The sequence below is a fragment of the Xiphias gladius genome, chromosome 23 (assembly GCF_016859285.1).
Source record: "Xiphias gladius isolate SHS-SW01 ecotype Sanya breed wild chromosome 23, ASM1685928v1, whole genome shotgun sequence".
Taxonomy (NCBI): domain Eukaryota; kingdom Metazoa; phylum Chordata; class Actinopteri; order Istiophoriformes; family Xiphiidae; genus Xiphias; species Xiphias gladius.
In genome coordinates this window covers 4,762,203-4,782,623 of record NC_053422.1, presented here as the reverse complement: position 1 = coordinate 4,782,623, position 20,421 = coordinate 4,762,203, and the positions used below count along the sequence as shown (strand labels likewise).

The window sequence follows — 20,421 nt, the reverse complement described above, 5'->3', positions numbered from 1 at the left end:
AAAATACAGCATCTTCAGCGTATGGTTAAGTGGCCTGAGTTATTTCTTCATTTCAGGTGGTGGGTTTCATGTTCTTGAAGTGCCGTGTGGTATTTGAACAGCCACCGCTACTCGCCTCTGCTGTAATTACCGCTTCACCCAGGCCTAATGTGGTTATAGTGACCCACATTCTGGGGAGATATGCTGCCTAGTTCTCAACCAGAGTCTTGCTCGTTCCTCCACTGTCCACATAATCTGACCGCGTCATCCTCTCAGATATATGGTTGCCGCTTTCCACTGTCAAAATAAAACACCGCCATTGTTAGCACTTCCTAAGCCCTGACCCTCAACCCCCAGACTTTGTCTCTAGACAGCGTAGCCTAAACTCGGGTGGAAGTAGCACTCAGGCTTTTGATAAGGGATTACTTGTGTACTGTAAATACCCGCTGGAGTGTGGGAAGGTGCGGGTGCTTTTCACATGAATACCCCGTTGAGTTGAATTACAGACGCTCAATTTAAGCTCATTTTAAACCCCAGCTGCAGTTGAGTGCTGCGGATTAGGCCAGATTTCAAGTTAGATAGTTTACTGCAACCATCCACTCGGTCACACTGTAGTTATGTCATTTAAAAAAATGTTTCAGTTGTGTGGGATTTTCCAAAATGGCACGACAGCACTATCAGTTTAGGAAGTTGTTTGCAGTGGTGTTTGTCTTTTGATAGCAATCGGTCATGCTACATGAATGGATCGTCCACTTGGAGGACAAGAGAAGCAGCCAGTGCTTCAGCCGTTGCACATATACAATTTGTGGAAATGGCTGTTGATAACACATATAGGTGCTTAATTCAGACACATACAGCAAATTTGACAATTACATCTGAAACAATGGATTCCAGTCAAGAATATCAGCATTCGACCTCCATTTTACTGTACAGATACCTGGGGTTTTTTCAAAGCAAGGTCATACTAAATAGTTCTTTGTAGATTAATTTTCTTTTTGGCACTGTGAGTGTCACTAGACACAATTTTTTAGTTTAAATACATCCGAAACTCTCAGCCTAACTGTACAAAAAAACGGATGTAACAAGAGAGAGCATCCGACTAAACTTCTGCTCCACCACAAATTCTCTCTTTTTGCCCCCATTTTAAATTTTGGTACAAGGTTTTGTTAATTCTCCAGTCAGAGAGAAAATTACACATTTATGCCTGATAGCAAAATACAAACTTAATTTCTCATAGAGCAGGTCTTTTGTCTGTCTTTTGTCTGTCTCTTCGTTGTTCAGTATCTTTAGCACCTTAGACTGACAGCATCTGTGAATATTCCATGTTCAGTTTACTAGAGCTGCGTCAATTAGTTGATCAACAGAAAATGAATCAGCAAGTATTTTGATATTCGTATATTCACTCGTCATTTTTTATTGAAAAAATGCCAACGTTTGGTGGATCAAGCTTTTCACGTGAGGATTTTACGTTTGGTTTTGGGCTGCTGGTCAGACAAAACAATACAGGCAATCTTTGCACTCTTCTGACATTTTATAGACACAACTATTAATAGAGAAAAGAAAAAAAAAACTGTAGATTAGATGATAGAATTTGTGGGTGCTCTGAACTAATCAACTTGTGTAGTTACTCAGTATAGCTCTAAAAGGTCACTGAAAATGAATATAACTTTCTAATAGTTATAATTATTATTGTCTTCTGATTCTCTCTTGCCATGTTTTCCAGGCCCAAATGCCCAGCTCCTCTACAAAATTGGCTCTGGTGATCCCCAGGGTCACTTTGTCATCACCAAGGAAGGAGTCCTTCAAACCAAGAAGGCCTTGGACAGAGAAACACAATCCTTCTACAACCTGGTGATCACAGTTAACGACCTGGCTCCACCTCCCATGACCCGGTTCACCAGCACTGCTCAGGTGTCGATCATTCTCCTGGACGTCAATGACTGCTCGCCAACTTTCACCTCCCAGAAGATGACCTACATCCAGGAGAACACACCTGTGGACACGGTGGTGTTTACTGCCCAGGCCACAGACGCTGACAGTGGGCCCAACAGCTATGTTGAGTATTCTCTCAGAGGACCCTATGGTAACAAGTTCAGAATTGGCACAGTTGATGGAGATGTCAGGTTGGTTGGGGAACTCGACCGGGAGGAGCTTTCCAACTACACCCTCAGAGTTGTGGCAACAGATAAAGGAGAACCCCCTCTGTCTTCAACCATGGATGTGACTATGATGGTTCTTGACGTCAACGACAACACGCCAAGCTTCTCGCAAAATATCTATGACATTGAGATTGAAGAGAACACCTTGACTGGGACTGATGTCATCCAAGTGTTCGCCAGTGATGCCGACGAGGGCACCAACGGGCAGATACGATTTTCTATCTCAGGAGGCAACACCAACTCTGATTTCAGGATTGATTCAGTCACAGGGGTGATTTCAGTGGCCAAGCAGCTGGACCGTGAAGAACGTTCTTCCTATTCACTAGTTGTCCAAGCTACAGACCGCGGCAGCAGCCCCAGGGTGGACCGTGCTACAGTCAACATTGTGTTGCTGGACGTCAATGACTGCTCACCTGTGTTTGAGCTCTCTCCTTACACCGTCAATGTTCAGGAGAACCTGGAGAACCTTCCAAAACACATTCTGCAGGTCAGTATGTCTGTTTTTTCTTTTGTCAAAACAGTCATTGAAATGTATGCATTTAGGATCTCATTAACATTCACAGACAGGACCTCCTGAGTGAAAAGAGCGCAGTGTTTTGAATAACAGTCCTAAGACCTTAAACAGGCTAATGCCTTAACCAAATTTGTTGTAATACTAACTTAATAAATGCAGGTATGTGGGTAGTATCAGCGCACTTAACCATTTAGCACGGTGGTCTCATTTTGCTAAATGCCGTGACAAATACCTGACTGAAATGATAAAGAAATGATATATGACTGCAATTTGCTCTGCACAATTAGGGCTTGACAGGGTTTCGCCGAAATATGAAACTCGACTAAATTGCATGACGATGCAATTAACATTCTAACCACCCTGATGACTAAATGAGCCATATACAGTTTAAAAAATGGAAGGGAAGGTCTGATTACCAGTGACAGAGCAATTCCATTTTCTTTTGCTTGTGTACCCTCTGAGGAAATGAGGGTACAGTTATGTGGCGGGAAAGGGTCCAGACGTGATGGGTTTTGCCACACAAGAGCTCACATCTGTACGCTAACCTGGCTATGCCTGTGTGCCGCAAGCATGGCAGGAAGGTCTGGGGAGCCCACAATACATTACGGGACACCAGTGAATAGTAGCTGTGTTTTTTGCTTCTGTTTAGTGGTAATAGTTAAGTGCTGCAGCATGAGGGGAAAAATCAGACTGGCTAATAGTTTCATACTCTGAACACTGAATGAATGTTTGTCCTTAATCCCGAGAGCAGCGTATAGGGTAAAGGATGCCTTTGTGACTTGCTGGTTTTCTTTTTTGTGGAGTCCCAGGGAAGGTCTGATTAGACAAAGTAAAACTGAGTAATGATCTTCCTTCCCTCAACAATTACCTTATTGGTGCCCCGGAGCGCCATGATGGTAATTAACCCTCAGCTGCTCCCAGCGGAAAGAGTAAGTGAGGATTGTGGTTACACTGGGTTTCACCTAGCCAGGTTTAACTGTATGTAGTTGTGGGAATTGAGCAATATTTTTTTTGCAAGAATGCTCAACTAAAAACAAAAAACATCCAAAGATTAAACAGAAAACAGTAATCCAGGTAATGTCAGCTAATACATTTGGTCAACAAACTGAAATGTCAAGTTTTATATATTTATAGAGCCCCAAAACACTCGTTTGTCTCAAGTGTTGGAAAGTAACTGAGTACATTAATTCATGACCTGTACTTAAACACACTGTCAAGGTACTTTACTTAAAGTAAGACGATGTAACTTTTGTAGCGCAAGTAGAGAAGAGTGTGTTTTATTGCGCAAAGATTCAACTTTTCATTTGTAAGGAGAAGAGTCTTCTTTCAAAATGTACATAGTCTTGCTTTAAGGATTTTCAGTTCATGTTACTTCATACTTCTACTCCACTGTGTTAGGGAGGAAGGGAAATATTTTACTGTTTGTGTCCATAGATATAGTTACTTTACAGACTAGAATATGAATATGATGCGTTGTTATAGATTTAACTACCCACTAGTATGCAAAGTTAAAATTTAGCCCCACCTCGATGAGCTGCAGCATGAAAAAGTTGATTACACTTAAATGCATCAATAATAACAATAATGTAATATATATATAATGATAACACTCTTAAAGTGGCCATTCTGTATTAGCATTATTACGTTTACTTTTTACTTTTACTACTTGCACAGCATACGATATCCTCCATCCTTAGACCCTAGTTTTAGATGAGGAAAAACTCTTTTGATTCTGCCGCTCAGTGGTGGAAAAGGTACTCAAACCTTTTAATTATAAGTAAAAGAGGCAATACCACAACTTAAAATTACTTTTTTTTTACAAATAAAAGTTCTGCATTCAAAAATGTTATTAATAATAATTCAACATCTATTTACTAATAAAACCTATTTAAGTATTGTCAGCCAAATGTACTCTAAAATACTCACTTCAAGTACTCAGTATGGAGGGAAAACGGGTTCCCCCAGTGTTACATTACGATTTATTATACTACTGAATTATAATTCATGATTTAATGATGTATCTTTAGTTGGTTTAGTTTAGTGTGTCACAATACATTATATTTCATATGCTCTTTATAGGTTTTTAAAATCGTTATCTGGTAACTGAGGATGTACAATAAATGTAGTCAAATAAAAAGGACCACAGTTGCCTCTGAACTGTAATGGAGTAGATGTAAAAATTAGCATAAATTAAAACAATGAAATAGAGTACCTCAGACTTGTACTCTAGCACAGTACTTGAAGTGATGTACTTCGCTGCTATTACAGCTCTCGCTAACTCCCCCTGTTCTCAGGATCTCCATGTCTGTGTCTTCCAGGTTGTTGCCAGGGACGACGACCAGGGCGCCAACAGTCAGCTGAGCTACATGCTAAGTGGCGGAAATGACGAGGGCGCGTTCAGCCTGTCGTCCAGCGGTCAGCTGAGCCTGACCCAGACTCTGGACCGTGAGGCTCAGGGGAAATACATCCTGCTGATCACAGCCACAGACTCAGGTATGCACGGAGCAGAAGTTTCGAGCTGAGAGGGTGCTTGTTAACATCTTGAAATGTTTGACATTTTTTAAGTAAAAGATGATTTTATGCTGGCTTTGATGTATAACGTTTCAGTTTATAGTGTTCGAAAATCAGTTGTTTACATCTGAACTCATACCACATTCAACTTCTTCAACTTATCATCCATGATCTGGTGTATCTGGTTAGGACTCAGCACCACGTAATACGTCCGTACATGGGCACTGTTGAACTTTAGCTAAGCTAGAGAAAAAATATTTTGTAATCATCCTCCAAACCAAACTGAAAAAGAATATTTTCATAAACTAACTGCAATGTCAACAAACAGCATTTTGATTTCTTGGTGTGCACAGTGCCCTTTTTGTGTGGCACAATAACCTAAACATTCAGGAGTTTTTAGCTTGCAAAATAGCGGGTGTTTTTTGACCTATTCCCCAGAAGTCCTTTCAGCGGGTTCGATTGAATAGCATCCTCTGTTTATTTGGATACGGCGGTAGAGCTTGTTATAGCCAGATAAAAGGTTAACTTGTTATTGCATAGAGGCCAGTTAATGTGCAGTTAAAGGAGTACATGCGTATCCCCGTTGCAGCCAAATCACATGGTATCCCAGTTAAGTATATGTTTCTCCGAGCTGCTCTGGCACAGTCGTCATGGTCTGAGGGTGGTTCCGTTTCATTCCTGGACTGACCACGTGACCGTTCATAACGCCATGTATTTTTGACTGTGCACCAGCTTTGCTGAGAATTGGGACAGTGTTGCATGGGGTGGCTTCTTTTTGAAAAATGTTAGATACTTCCACATGAAAGCGTGGAAGTATCTGAGCGTTGTATCCGTTACCGCGTGTCTGAACAGTTTTCATTTTTGTGGGCGACATGGATATATCTTAGGTAGCATTTTCATAAAAGTATATTAATCAAAAACTGTGCGGTATCAGGTTTTCAGATGACACAAAAAATGTGGTATATTTTTTAAGCATATTTTGTTAAGGCTTTTTTTTTTTTGCTTCCTATACTGTGTTGAGGTCTGTGCCACATGGACGAAGTTGCCCAACAAGCGAACATACTAATTAGGATTCGATCCCTTTTTGTGTGCTTCACAGGGAGTCCATATTTAGACCTCTGACAACAATTCCAAAATATTTTGACAGGACGTTTCAGTACAATGTTGGTGAGAGACAGAAAGAAGGATTTGGGGCAGAATATCAAAATATCAAAAACCCCATAATCATAGTACAGGCCAAATTACCCAGCAGCATTTTCTCACATTTTTGAGGCCTGGGCTGAGACAGTCGGGGGAAATGGTTCTCCCAGGCACTATCTGGCAGAGAGCGTTGAAGGTGGATGGTGCAGACATGTCTCCAAGTCTGCTGTCTACCATGACGCATTTTCAACCACAGACATTCATCTTAACATGTTAAAGTCTGCCTTTATCTTCCCGTAATGCCGTATTTGACTACTTCTATTCCAAAACACCATGTAAAAGAGAGAGAGAAAAAAAAAAAGACTCAAGAGGATTTATCATCCAGAGTCTTTAGTCTGTAAAAGTATTATTCAGCCAGCCAAGGACTTAAACTATCTGTTTCTCAAAAGATATGTTGTGTTGTCTTGTTTGATGTTTATGTAAAAGCCGAGGAAGATTACGCATTAGCCGCTGCGTCATATAAACACTTCATCATGACCAAAACAGATCATTTTGTGTTTTATCACAAGTGCTACGTGACTTTTGATCGGACAGATGTGCTCTAACTTCTCAGCTTTTTTTAAAAATTTGTTTTACTTATTCCATGAATGATTCATAGGCCAACTTCCACATTTTGGGACAGGCCTGTGTGCCTGTGTATAGTGCTTATAGTGGTCCATCCTCCTGGGAGATTTTTTATTTTCAGTAAAGATAAACTCCTTAATCGCGGCCTGAGCAGGGCTTCAGGACCCTCCCTGTGTTGCTGACTGAAATGTGTCATGAAATGGATGGAACAAAAGAGCTCTTGATGGGTTCTGGCTCGGGTGAACAGCAGAATTTGGCAAACTTTTGCCATTATTTTGAAAATCTGAGCATAGCCTGCATAAAGGTGTTTTACAAGGCGCCTTGTTGTGAGGAAACTTGAGGATCAGACCCGTGATATTTCTGATTTTCTCTCTCCCTCTCTCTCTTCCTTATTTATGGAAAGTTGTGTGCAGCATTTTTGAGTTAACTAGTTGCACAGATAGAGGGAGATATTTGGGGGTCTGCAGGGTCCCTGGCTGATCTTACTGTTCAGCCAACATCTGGATCAGCTGCAGGCAAATCAGATTTTTAAGCCTCTGCTTAGCAACGTACAAGTTATGCCTGCTTGGAGGAATGTAAAACAATGAGGTCTCCAACTGAGTCGCACAGTAAAATTCTGTTGCCAAGCGGTGTTACTGGAACGGGTTTAAGTAGCCATCCGCGGTCGTAGAAAACATATTTTTTTTACACATTGCCACTGGTCAGTCGAGGGTTCTTGCGGTTGATTCGCCTTTTAAAAGCACCAGAAAGTTTGTTATCATTCTTTATGTTCTCTAAACAAGTCTCTTTCCTTCGGTCCTCATAACCTTAATAATTTTACATAATATGAAAACACTGGGTCCACCTATTTCTTGTCAAACTGTATTGTGAAGGAGTAAATAGTATTGTAAGAAACCCTTTTTCATGCTGGTATTATCATGAGGGGAAGTCACTTCCAGTTGTCAAGAACACAAGGGATTTTTAGATGTAAGGTCAAGACTTCCAGTATGTGCAGTTTTGAGTCATACACAAGTCAAGAATTAGATCAGGTAGAGGTTTGTTGTATTTCAGTTTGCTGTATTGCTATATTTAGGCATTTTGATATGGATATTTATCTCTGGGTTAGTTTTCACTGATGTAGTTTGGGTTTTAAGGATTTTTATTCCTTAATTTCGTGTTGCATGTTCCGTGTCTGTCTTAGTTTTTGACTTGGATCGCTTCGGAAGTAAGGGCTCTCACTTTAACCTCCCTCGGTTACAGTGGGTTTTGTTAACCCTTAAATAACTAAAGTATTCAAGCTCAGTTTGAGTGGACCGGGATAAGTTATGTTAAAGAATTTACTTCAAATCGACCAAAACGGATGGAAAATTTAGATTAAACTGAAGAAATACACCAGTTTGTGTGATAGTTCATCTGCTGCATGTAAGGTTGTATGTCTGTACATGTCTGTGCATTGATGCACACGCACATTTTCTTTTTCTGTGTTTCTATACATTTGTAACTGTGAGTGTTCGCATTTTTTCTTGTGTGTTTTACATGTGTTGCCTCTGAGTTTGTGCGAGTCTGCGTGTGGTGGTGGTGAGAGCATCCTCGGGGCGCATTGACATGCACCGCATTTGGTCACATTTATTAAAGAGAAGGCACAGTAAATCCCCTGGCCCATGTCTATTACAGCGGTTACGGTCGCATAGAGTTCCCATGTCTTTCACATCCCTCCAGCACATCGCTCAATAGTAACACACTGTTTGTATATGGCCTTTTGGCTGGTGGTGCGTGAGGGGAAGTATTGGGGGCTAAACGACCGCTTAGCAGATAAAGAATTTTAATGACCACCCTTATTTAAAAGCAGGATCTCTTAAATTGCTCCCATGAATCTGGTGTGTAAACCCTCCGGTCTTGTTGAGTTTTAGTTTTAGTTGAAAAATGATCTGTCAATCTCCGGTCTGTCATCTGGTTTTGAACAAGAGCAAGAGGAGAATTTAACCAGAGCTGGATATGTCTATCCATCTCTGTCATGTTAGCCAGATAGAAATGTAGAGAAAATGAAGTCCTGTATGAACACTGATAACGCGGTGTTAAAATGTGGCGGGGCATTGCTAGATCACTGTCCAATGCCTGCCACAATAAATCTTTAATGGGGTCCATTTCTGAGGGTTTCAGCCAGTCTGCAGTCTAGTGGCAACATAAGACTTAGCCAAATAAAATATCAGGTTCCTCAAATGAACTTTAACAGAGCAGTAACATTCTGGATCAGCTCTTAAAAAATGTTGCAGTAACAATGTGGTCTTGCAGAGTTTTTTCCTATAGTCTGTTTTCTCTTTTCCACTCCCTGGTACACCGTTTAACAATTGCTGGATCTAAATGTTTTTGTAAATAGCTTTGGTAAGTAATGGGGGTTTTAAAAAGGTTGTGTGGGTTGGATGATTAGTGCTTCAGCCTGGCAAGATCCACTTTTTAATGATGTTTATTTGCTCTCTTTCTCTCAGGACCCTGGTTAGCACATCATGTTCTCACAAATCTTAATTGTATCGTGACTAGTTGTAGCTCTTCCTAACCTGCTTTTCTATTTAAATAACCTGCGCTATTTAATGTTTGTGTGAGTAAGTACGCATGCTTTCACTCCTAAAGACTTTTCCAAAGTCATATTTCAGAATTATATGACCCGTGTATGAACATTACAGAGTTCCATTATGAGAAAGTCATACTGACAGTCTATGTTTTCCACCTCTCACACTGGTTATGATCTGTTGGAATTGCTCTGTCACCAGAGAACAGAAAAACGCTCGACAGATGCACTGTTAACTAGGTATTTACAAATATTCAATAATGCAGCATATAAAAGCACCGATGTAATAAAAACACAAAAGGCAAGTCGCTTCATTAAATTTCACCGCAGGATCTAGAGTATGAGGGGGAAATAAGCAGCACTTTTTGTTCGTCAATATGCTTTCCATGCCTGCCTGCAAACCGCCAAATCCTATCCTCAACATATGGGGAAGAAATTATGCAAAAGCAGTCAGAGGTAGCACTCCATAAATAACTTGAAGGCTGTATAACATTTGAGGTTTAATTTGACGAATGTCTCTGAGATTGCTGTATTATTAGAAATTTTCTTTCCCCCTTATACCGGGTAGCAGCTTTAAGTGTTCAACTGACATATCCCTTTCACTTTGTTGCTTGTTAACTGTGAGAAAATCTCTGTTTACTCTGTTATGTTTGGCAAACGCGGCAGTGGGACAGCTCGCACCCTGCACTCGGCTCCACTGGGGCCATTCATGGGTGCTGGATGGGGTCGCATTAAAAGAAGCTTTGTCGCAAAGCAACAGGTTCTCAGAGGCAGAAAAATGTCAATTTTGCCTCAGTGGCGGCCAATTCTCTCCCCCCTCAGTAATGATGTTTTATTTACGCTGTCCCTTAAGAGCCATCTAGCCGCAGTCCATAAACCGTAATTAACCGTTTAGCCTTAAGCTTCAGGCTACAGATGGGCTGTCTCATAAATTTACACATTCATCCGTCTTCGCTAAGTCAACCTGTCCTGGACTTCCTGGTTTAATGAACCCAGTTGTTAGGACATCCCGGCTCTATCCTTCCTGTTGGCAGCTCAACTCAATTCTGTTTTTGATAAAACATCAGTCAGTCATATATTTAAGAAAGAGATTATCTCTTGTGCCAGCAGAGACACTCAAACCTGCTTCTTAGCACGGCTTAGACTGAGCAACTCGGGGTAACTCATAGCCTTTCCCAGGAGGTGGGTGCTGCTGTTTCCCTCAAGTCAACCCCCCCGCGAGGCTCTCACAGCAGTGAGCGCCCTCATAGCAGCTGCAGCGGTCAGAAAACAGATAGCTTAATTGTGATTAACACATGCATTTGTACCCCCCCCGGCTCAGAAAGTATGGCCCCAGCACCTTCTTGGAGGTTAATGTGATTTGTCCAGTGATAATGTACACTAATAAGATGTTTAGACCCTGCCATATGTTTATGCTAGACAATGCTTTCTGGGTTGAGAGGCTTACAGAGAAAACTGTCTGTGGATCTTTAGGGTGGAAGAGGAGGCAGCAGATGGTCACCTGGTCTAGTTTAGTCTAAGGGTCCTGAAAGCCTGTTATTATTGATGCCGATTCCTTGGGTTCATTCTGGGTTCTCCCATTTTCTCCAAACGTGATCCACACCGAAACAAACTGCTTAGATCTGAGCTCAGATGCAGCAGTGAAATATTAGCAGACAGAATTGAATGTCATTCCCACTGCCAGTTTAACAACCCATTTAAGTTCTTGGGGATTATTGGGAAATATCAAACAGAGGGCTTTGTTATGGTTGTCTCTGCCCCAACTGTGTCATTCCTAAATCTGAAGGGAATGTGCTGTATTTAATTAAATGGTAATGGTGTTTCTAGATTAAATTAGAGCAGGGAGGAATCCTCATGTGGGTCAAGCACTTTGAGCTCCCCGACGCTTGAGTTGCTTTGTGCGAAACGAGGTGCACTGACGCCAGCTTTTTCGACTTCATCCCATAGTGTAATGGCTGCTCATAGGATAAAAGCAGTTATCTGAATAACATCAGTCTGATGTCTTCACATTGAGAAAACCATCAGTCTTGGAGACAGGTTTATCACCAGGACTTAGCTCTGACTTGTTCTTTATGGTATCCATACCACTTCAGAGCTCAGTGACTCCAGCACAGCTCTCTGGGGCAAAACCACCTCATGGAAACATCGTACCACAAGGTCCACTATTTTCTTTACTGATTGAGGGAGCATGCTTCTCTGGTCCCAAACCCCATTTCCTTGTGTGCAATAATAACCGAGATGAATTTGGATCTAATACACACACACACACACACTTGCCTGGGCAGTAAGGGATGAGTGGCATTTGCTTCCAAAAGCAGCCACGGCAGAATTGCGCCCCTAAAAGAACACAATTTATCTTGAATTTTGAGCGATGATGTTGATAACTTCCCGGCGTGAGGCACAGTAAGCACCGATGATGTGAGGCTGTTACCGCTAGGAGAGTAGTGTCAGGTCATGGCGGTTTGCTTTCCTGAGTGACCTGAGATTAACCCCTGAAATAAGATTATGCTCATGGCACAAACTTCAGACAGAGGTGAGGTAGTGCCTTGATTACTTTATCTGTTTTGGCCAACAAGTGATCTACAAATTACAGGTCTTTAGGCATAATGGCAATGAGAATGCAAACATTTTAGTTCCTCAGTTCTTTTCTGACCAACGTGCATTAGCAGTGACTTGAATATGTTTTTGGATCTGATTCAGAGATGCCTTCATTTAATTGTGATGAACATTTACCTGCATGGCTGGTTTCATTGAGACTAATGACGTTAGGGCATCAAATATCATTGGATACCAGATGAAAACAGGAACTCAAAACGGGCTGCGGTTGTATGCAGCCTCATAAAGAGCGTCAAATTTATAGAACTACTCCAGAAAGAAGAAGAATAAAGGGTCTGATGACAGGATTTGCCAATGGAAAAAATTCTTTTCAGACCGCAGTGCATGGCAGCCGCCGGTAGGCAGCTGACTTCCTGCTGCAAATTTCCACCAGCTTTCTTTCCATGGCAAAATGATGTCATTTGTCATATAGTGGTGCACCAGATTGTGGGCCGCCAGATTTAGGCATATCCCCCCCCTCCCCCTTCCACGGCTTGAGCCGCAGTGCACGAGGTGACACCCGCCTCGGCTGCAGTCGTCTAAATCATTGACCCTGACACTCTTCCCTTGGCTTTGCCAGATTCCAGCAAAGACTGTTTGGAAGAAATGCTGGCATTTCTCAGCACTCTTGGAGAGCATTCCTCTCCTGTTGAGTCATTCCCTCAAAAAAAAAAAAAAAAAGGAAAAAAAGGGAAGAGGTGGACATTATTTTTTACATAAAAAATGGCTCCTCTGGGATTGTTTTACTTACTATCACAGGTATGGTATCCAGAAGAAATTTAGGAATTGTAAACAGACGACATACTCAGCTGCCATTGTGACTCTGTTATTTAGCAGCCACCATTGAATAATCTAAAGAATGTCTCGCCTTAACCATTGCTATTTGAAACAACTGTCATTTACATACATTTGCATACCTGCCAAGATATAGTGTTCCTCGATGACTAAATCTGTCAGCCCATGCGATGTAACAAGATAGATCTGAACTATTTACACATTGGACAGCAGGTTTTGGGGGGGAACAGCTGCCAGGGGTTATGTGATATCACTGAGCCCCAGGAGGCTAAGAAGGCACGTCCCGAGGCTGCACAGAGGGACGTGTTGCTGTGAGAGGTGATACGCAAAAAAAGATGCAAAAAATGCTCCGATTGAACCCAGGCCATTGGCGGGGTCAGTACGGGTTCAGAGTTGCACAGGGGAGCATCAGGGGGCTTTGGAGCACAGGTTAGGTCTTCACTTGGGGGTCCTCCTCTCTGCCTACTAAGGATTAGTTGCGGTAACAGTGTCCTGTGCCTCAGAGTCCCCGATGCGCTTGGTGACAGAGGATTGGCAGGTCAAAGGCCGCACAAATGGTGGCGGAGGAGGCTGTTCGTTCTCCCGAGGCAGTAAACAGGTTGTGACATCACATCCCGTGCAAAAGCGAAACGCCTGGAAGGAGGGCATTCTGCTCCACATACACGCAAACACACGCTCACACACACTCAGACGCATACACACTTACACACACACACTGGGCCAGCCTTGTAGCTTGGCCTGCTTCCGCTCTCGGTGGAGAAACAATGCTATTGAAACGCAAGAGTTGGCTCACTGTTTAACAGAAGGCACTTTGAGTTCAGAAAAATATAGCAGCTGGCTTGATATTCAAAAACAAATATTTTCTTCATTCACTCAGTCTCTCGGTTGGAGCTAATGGCTTCTGTAGACAAAGCCCCTTAGCGCTCAGAGCCACTTATCAGCCCAGCAGCTCCAGCCTGCGCAGAACGTCTTTGATCAGCCTCGGTGAGTCGCTGACTGCCAGACACACTTGGCAGTCGGCAGCAGCGGCTCCACAGCCGTTAACTTAAAGTGGCGCGGACACCTCGCTGACTTGGATCGCTCGTCAATTAAGAGGATCAGTGGAGGAGGAGCTGCCCTAATCTGTTGCCATGACGACCTCCCGAAGGATGACTCATGTCAATTCAGTCTGGTCGCACACTTTGAACGTGTGACACCGCGGGCTTGGGTGTAGGTGGATTAGAAAGTCGCCATCAAGTATTATGTCGATTATGTAATCCCGCTGACAACATTTGTTTGAGATCTCGGCCACATGTTGAGTTCCTTTGATTGCTTAAAATCCCTGTGATGATACAGTATGGACTGTACGCCGTCTAAACTGCATACCACAGTTTACGTGTTCTGCTTTGATTGTGTCCCTGCCGCAGGTAATTCTTTGCATTTGACACCAAACATGTAGCTGGACGTCCCTGTGTATAAATCGCCAGTGAGTTTGAAGTATTTTTGTTATAAGCAGCATTCTCTTCATCACAAATATTTGTAAAGGTGGAAATACATAGTCACCTCAAAATTCAACATTGTCTATATTTGGTTATAAACAATGGATTCAGCAAAGTTTCAGCTAGAACTGCGGAGGACATGACTCACTTTGGTAATGACTCACTAAAGATCAGTGTTGTATGGTTTCTGGACCTCTTTGGGGATAAAAATTGTTTACCTCTGTTTGTATCATTTATTTTGCTTCTGGAATTCAGCTGTGTTTATCCTGAACTCTCATGTTAGCCACTTCTGTTCTGACCAGAAAACCTGGATACACGACAAGCTTAAGGTTGAATGTCTGTTTATTATCATAAAGCCAGGCAGCGAAGCGATGTTACAGTAAGCTATCTCAAGTCTCATTTTGTGAGGAATCCCCTGCCCTCCTGAAAGAATCCGCGGTGGTCTCCAAAACCCCACAATAATGTTCAAATTTGTTGATCTTTGTAAGAATATTCTCTTTCTCCCCTCTGCCCACAGGGAGGTCACAGTTCAGTGTCAGCAATTTAACAGCAGCTGCAGAGCTCGTAGGGGATTTCATTTGTTGCTCAAGGACCCTTCAGTAGGTGGGACGCTGTTTGAGGGGGTTGAAATCCTGTTTCTTGTCATGCTGGCACATACTGTATGTAAAGTACGAATCTCTATACCTGTATACCTCAGTATTTTTTTAGTACTAACCAAAAGGTGTCCAAAGCACCGAGTTTTGAAAACCTTCCATTGTCGAAAGTTTGCATCAAAGGCCTGGTCAGATTCGTGGTTTTCTTTTCTTACTCTTTGGTTGGATATTTCCTTATTTAAATGCCAATTTTGCACATTTTAGACTGTATTTTTTGTTTGTATCTTTTGTTGAATGAACAAAAAATGGTCTTGTAGCAAAATCTGTATTTAATCCTAAACACAAAGTTAATCAAAAAAGTTGTAGTGGCTTCATTACAGTACCTGTGCAACAAGTCTCAATGTGTCTAGAAGCAAATGTTTTTCCTCAGTGGTGCTCGTGATACATTTCCCCACATACCATCTTGCGGTGACATTCGGTCTGACAGAGAGGAGTCATTTTAGCAGCGTGTGTCAGCTCAGGAGACCGGTGAGGGAAAGGTGATTTATCCGACTTTCAAATGAGAATAATTGGCAAAAAATAAAATGAGCATATTGCTCTGATTTTCTCATATTTACAGGATTATCCTCGCTGGCTGAGCAACAGAGCAAGAGCGTCCCTGAAGCTTTCCTTTCCGACCCTCCACCCCTCAACACCCTCTTTTCTCAGATTCTTTATGTTTTGATTTTGCACAGCTCCGCATTAAGAGAGAATTTTGGTGGCCACAGTCCAATGTTTTTTATTATCTTTTATTAATCCAGGCCCCCATGGTACGCAAGTTCAAGCATCTAATGTTTTCAACAGCTGAGTACACAGGCACAGGGACGAGCTCGGGTTTGTGTATGTTTTTTATTTTGGTGTATTATAGCTGACACATTCACATTGATTCCTGAAGAGAGCTGCAGGAGGGAACAACTACATGTTAGAGGTAGGAAAAAGTCCTTCATACAGTTTGCAGAGCTCAGCTTTTCTCAATCCTCAGGTATTCCCTGTCCTTATGAACAATATAAACAAATGCAAATCATTAAGAGTTCAAAATACCTCCAGGTCTTTTCAAGATGTCCCAGAATCCCACATTGTGACTTTAAGTAATGAGGCTGAACTCATGTGTATGTTTGGAATATACATCAGGCAGTTCAGCGTGCCATTTAAGGAAAGATTATAAAGGGCAGATCAAGCAAGGCAGATGTCTGAGTCTCTTTTTTCTCTTCAGGTTTTTCTGCATTGCAGCATGTTTTCATCTGCTATTGATTTAAATCCATCCCCAGGGGCCCAGTGAGCCCTGTTTCGTCACCCGCTCTGGGAGAAAAACGGTTAGATTTTTGCTGAAAATAGAACTTCTCCTCGCTCATATTCCACAGACTAGCTCACTCGGTGCCGTGCACCTTAAAATAGATACCCCTCTGTAGAGATTAAATCTATGCGTGTCCAAAACCCCAGGAAGGATGCCTGAAAGATTTGGTTTCAGAGACATTGAGCCCTTTTGATGTGTCCCACGCTGATGTGTGTTGATGTGGCAGTACGACCGATGGAAACCCAAACCAGAGATATTTCCTTGAATTAAATGCAGCAGGAATATTAGGACTGAACCTTCACAGGAGTGGGGATTGGTTCGGCGTGGATCCCGCTGAATTACGTAATAAGTCGCCATGTGTCAAATCTCAAAATGGGAGTCTTAACGGCGCTCACGTGTGTCCCCTTTACCAGCATGCTGTGGCACACAAAGGTTGAAGGTCAGTTAGAAAATTCTCCACGTTCAGGTCTGTCATGTGATTGGAAAGTCTAATGCATTGCTGCTGTCCTGGTGACTGGGGCAGTTTCTCCCTCACTTCTTTTTAGTGTGCTCACTGAGGGGAAAAAGCAAACTTCTGTCGTCACTCATCCTTATTTTTTTCCTTTTCCTTCCTCCCTCCATCTCTAGGTTCTCCACCTCTGAGCGGCACGGGGACGGTGACCGTTCTGGTGGACGACGTGAACGATAACGTCCCTGTTTTCACCTCCTCCACCTTCCACACCACCATCATGGAGGACGCCCCGACAGGGACCGATGTGCTGCTGGTCAACAGCTCGGATGCAGACGTGGGCGTCAATGGTGTCATAAGGTACTGATGAAGAGGCCTTTGAACTTCTGTGGTTCACTTTCACATATATACTGATCGTTTATTTTATTTTTGAGGAGACGCCTTTTTGTATTCTACTTGTGAGAACTAATGGTTAGTCGAAAAGTCCTCACTATGGAGGGTTTTAATTTTGAAGTCATTTGATCCTCATAAAAGACATGCTTCATTTCTTAAAATTTTCTGTTTATTGTATCTTGCATTTGATCTAGTTATGTGGGGTTTTTTATACACATGTATTTTCTAGTGGAGGGTCTTGTTTTTATGCTTTAATTATTGAGTTGAGAGAAAGATGTGGTGACACACGAGAAATGTTTACATGTTTGCAGTACTTTGCTACTCTGCAAAGCACTTTTAACCCAACACACTTTTAACCCAAATTATATATCATCTATCAAACAGAGGTTGGACTTTGATCTAGTTATTCTGACCATTCAAGTTGGAAGAGAGGTAGGTTTGCAAGGGACTGGTTTTATAAGGGGGCATCATAATGAGATAATTACCAACAAAAATGTTTAGACAAATGAGAATGTCCTCGTATCGCCAAAAGTAAAATCTTGAAATAGTCAAATTATAAGATTTTATTTCATTTCTTGAATTGACAGTTAAACTAGGAGTTTATTGTTGCCCACCAGTTTAAATGGCAGGAGCAAGACAGCAGTGGCAAAAAGAAAAAAAAAAAAAAAAAAACATGCAAATAATCACCAATAACGAATTACAGATATTTCCTCAAAGATTGATTCAATTTTTCCAGGGACCTCTGCAGGGAACAGACCATATTTTGCACTAAAAGTTAATTTTACATTTTATTTTATGACATATTAATGGAGGAATAAAATCTTTTGTGCCCCTAAAACTAATTAAGCCCTTTTTTACAATCCAGGAAGATCTGTTTCTCTTTGTACAGGTCCAGTTACTGCTGTCAGTAATCGGGTCAGTTTTAGTTTGCTTTGATTCCCTGGTGTGAAAATACCCTCTCAGGACTATGCAGGACCAGGTTTTGGCTTGCATTGTGGCTTCAGTGAAACGTTTTACCTCATCACCAGCTTTGTGAAATTCCAGGCTGATGTTTCAGCTGGTGACAGGAGTTTCGGCGGCGAGTGTAGAGTGGTAGTCAACACCCAAAGTCATTGTTTGGGCTGCTATTCTTAAGCTAGATGACAACTTTTTCACACTCCCAGCCCCCTCCATGGGGGAGCTTGAAAGCGCTTCTGGCCAGTCTCTGTCAGGCCGGACGCTGACTCAAGTCCAACCCCTCCTCTCTCCTCAGTAACCCCACTGGGTACACGTTGGGGGGTAACGCAATGCGCTCCAGTTTCCCAAAACACGGTAATGAGGATGTTAATTGTCTATGACAGTACGAGTTGTGCCCATCAGGGGTTCCAGGGGGTTCGAGACCCTTAATGGAGACCAGAACTGGTTACCTTCAGTTAATAGTTTTTATTCTCACAGCCCATTAAAAGTAAGTCTCAATCTTGGACTTGTCTCTGCACTGTCGGGACCACAAGCATCTGTGTTTATGTTGTTGATGATGTCTAAACGCTCCAGAAGCTTTGCATCCACTCCACGTTCACACATTGTTCTGTAATTTGTTGTCTCATCTCCGAAGGGGGATGCTTTTTCAAGAAGCCCTTTCAAAATATGCACTGGTGTGTACATGTATGTGTCAGTTTACATTTATGTCTGGGTCCTGCTGGAGACTTGTGAGATACCGGGTGAAACATGATATTTGTTTGAAAGCCAGAGAGTGTGGCCCCTCACTCCCGAGGAGATTTATGTTATGTGATGTTATGTATGGATGTACTTTTGTGTCGTTTGTTTGTGTTGTATGTGATATATATTTTTATAGCTATTGATTTTTTTTTTTCTTTTATAAGTAGCATGTTCAACAACAATGTAAAGTAAATTGAAGAGAATTTAATAAGATGAATAAGATCATTCAAATAAAGGCTTCTGGCGTTTTTCAGCCTCAGCAGAGAAGGCACTCTGAACCACAGGGGTCTCTGTGTGCAGTGAAGCAGAAAACAGTGCCTGCATTTGATAGAACATGAACCTGGAAGCCTCAGTCAGTTAACTCACTGATCAGATGTCATGCCAGTACAATATGCTGCCCATTATTGAACATATTTCTGCATTTTTTTTTTTTTTTCTATTAAATCTCTTTCTGTGACGCTTGAAACAGTGCCCTCTATAGACCACATTTTGGAAGTACAGAGCCAGACCCTTAAGTCAGTGTCAGAGCAGCAAATGATATGCAGAAACTGTTTCAGGGGAATGACTCATGTGTCACCTGAGAGCCAGTATTTACATCAGAAACAACTATAATAACACAATCACCTCATTGTAATATGAGATGTGCTCATAATGAGGGATTTGAAGTAGCTCCATACCCACTGAGTAAAGGTATTTAGGAGAATTTGATGGACTAAAAGTCTAAGAATGTATAATTCCACAGTTTTCAGTGTGCTTTCACAATTTAATAACTTATTTGAAACACAAGAAACAGCCCGATATATGCGTGTGCAGTAAAAATCCATTTAAAAGCCCTCGTCATCTTTTGTGGATTTTCTTTTTCCATAAGCACTTCTCATGCACTTCTGGTTAGAGCTGGTTACAGAGGATTTTCACTAATGCAAACTGACAAACTGAAATTTCCACGGGCAAAGACAGAGATGAGAATTCTGAAATTAGTGTCTTTGCATTCTGTCAGACATGGAAAATTGTAGTTAGGAGTGAAAACAAATTAGCAATCAGGAACATTCTTTGTAGTTTAGGATAGCTGATTACTAGGACCACAAACAACCAAACACACATTCAGTTAGTCATCTGAGTGGACTCAGTCCCTTGTTCATCAAACTTCACAAAGCTTTCATTGAAACTTGCCCTTTTTTATCTTTCCCACAGCTACAGCCTGACCGGAGGACACGGCCAGTTCTCTATCAACCCTGCTACAGGACAGATTATTACCAGCTCCCTGCTTGACCGAGAAGACAGGGCTAATTACCAGCTGCTGGTTGTGGCAACCGATGGGGGGCAGCCCGAGGGCTTGTCCAGCTCCGCCACCGTGTCCGTGACGGTGGCAGATATCAATGATAACCCTCCACGGTTCCACCACCACCCCTACGTCACCCACATCCCGGCCTCTACTGCAGCAGGTTAGTACATGCCTTAAAGGTGGTAGTACAGGGTTCCACCACCACACCTACGTCACCCACATCCCCGCCTCTACTGCAGCAGGTAGTACATGCCTTAAAGAAAAATTTAATGGTTTGCACCTGTTCTCACTGTTACTGTACTTACAGGGTTTAATTATATGTGCTTGATTTGACTTT

The 20,421-nt window shown here is 42.1% G+C and overlaps 1 protein-coding gene across 1 annotated transcript in view; it reads left to right on the top strand.

The window, feature by feature from the left end:
- Nucleotides 1-20,421, top strand: part of LOC120785677 (protocadherin Fat 4) — a 102,413-nt gene that overhangs the window by 58,729 nt on the left and 23,263 nt on the right. Inside the window, exons 5-8 of the mRNA XM_040120552.1 lie at nucleotides 1,703-2,625; nucleotides 4,971-5,145; nucleotides 16,894-17,074; nucleotides 19,994-20,244. Coding sequence (XP_039976486.1) covers nucleotides 1,703-2,625; nucleotides 4,971-5,145; nucleotides 16,894-17,074; nucleotides 19,994-20,244 — 1,530 coding nt within the window. The remainder of the gene's footprint in view (nucleotides 1-1,702; nucleotides 2,626-4,970; nucleotides 5,146-16,893; nucleotides 17,075-19,993; nucleotides 20,245-20,421) is intronic.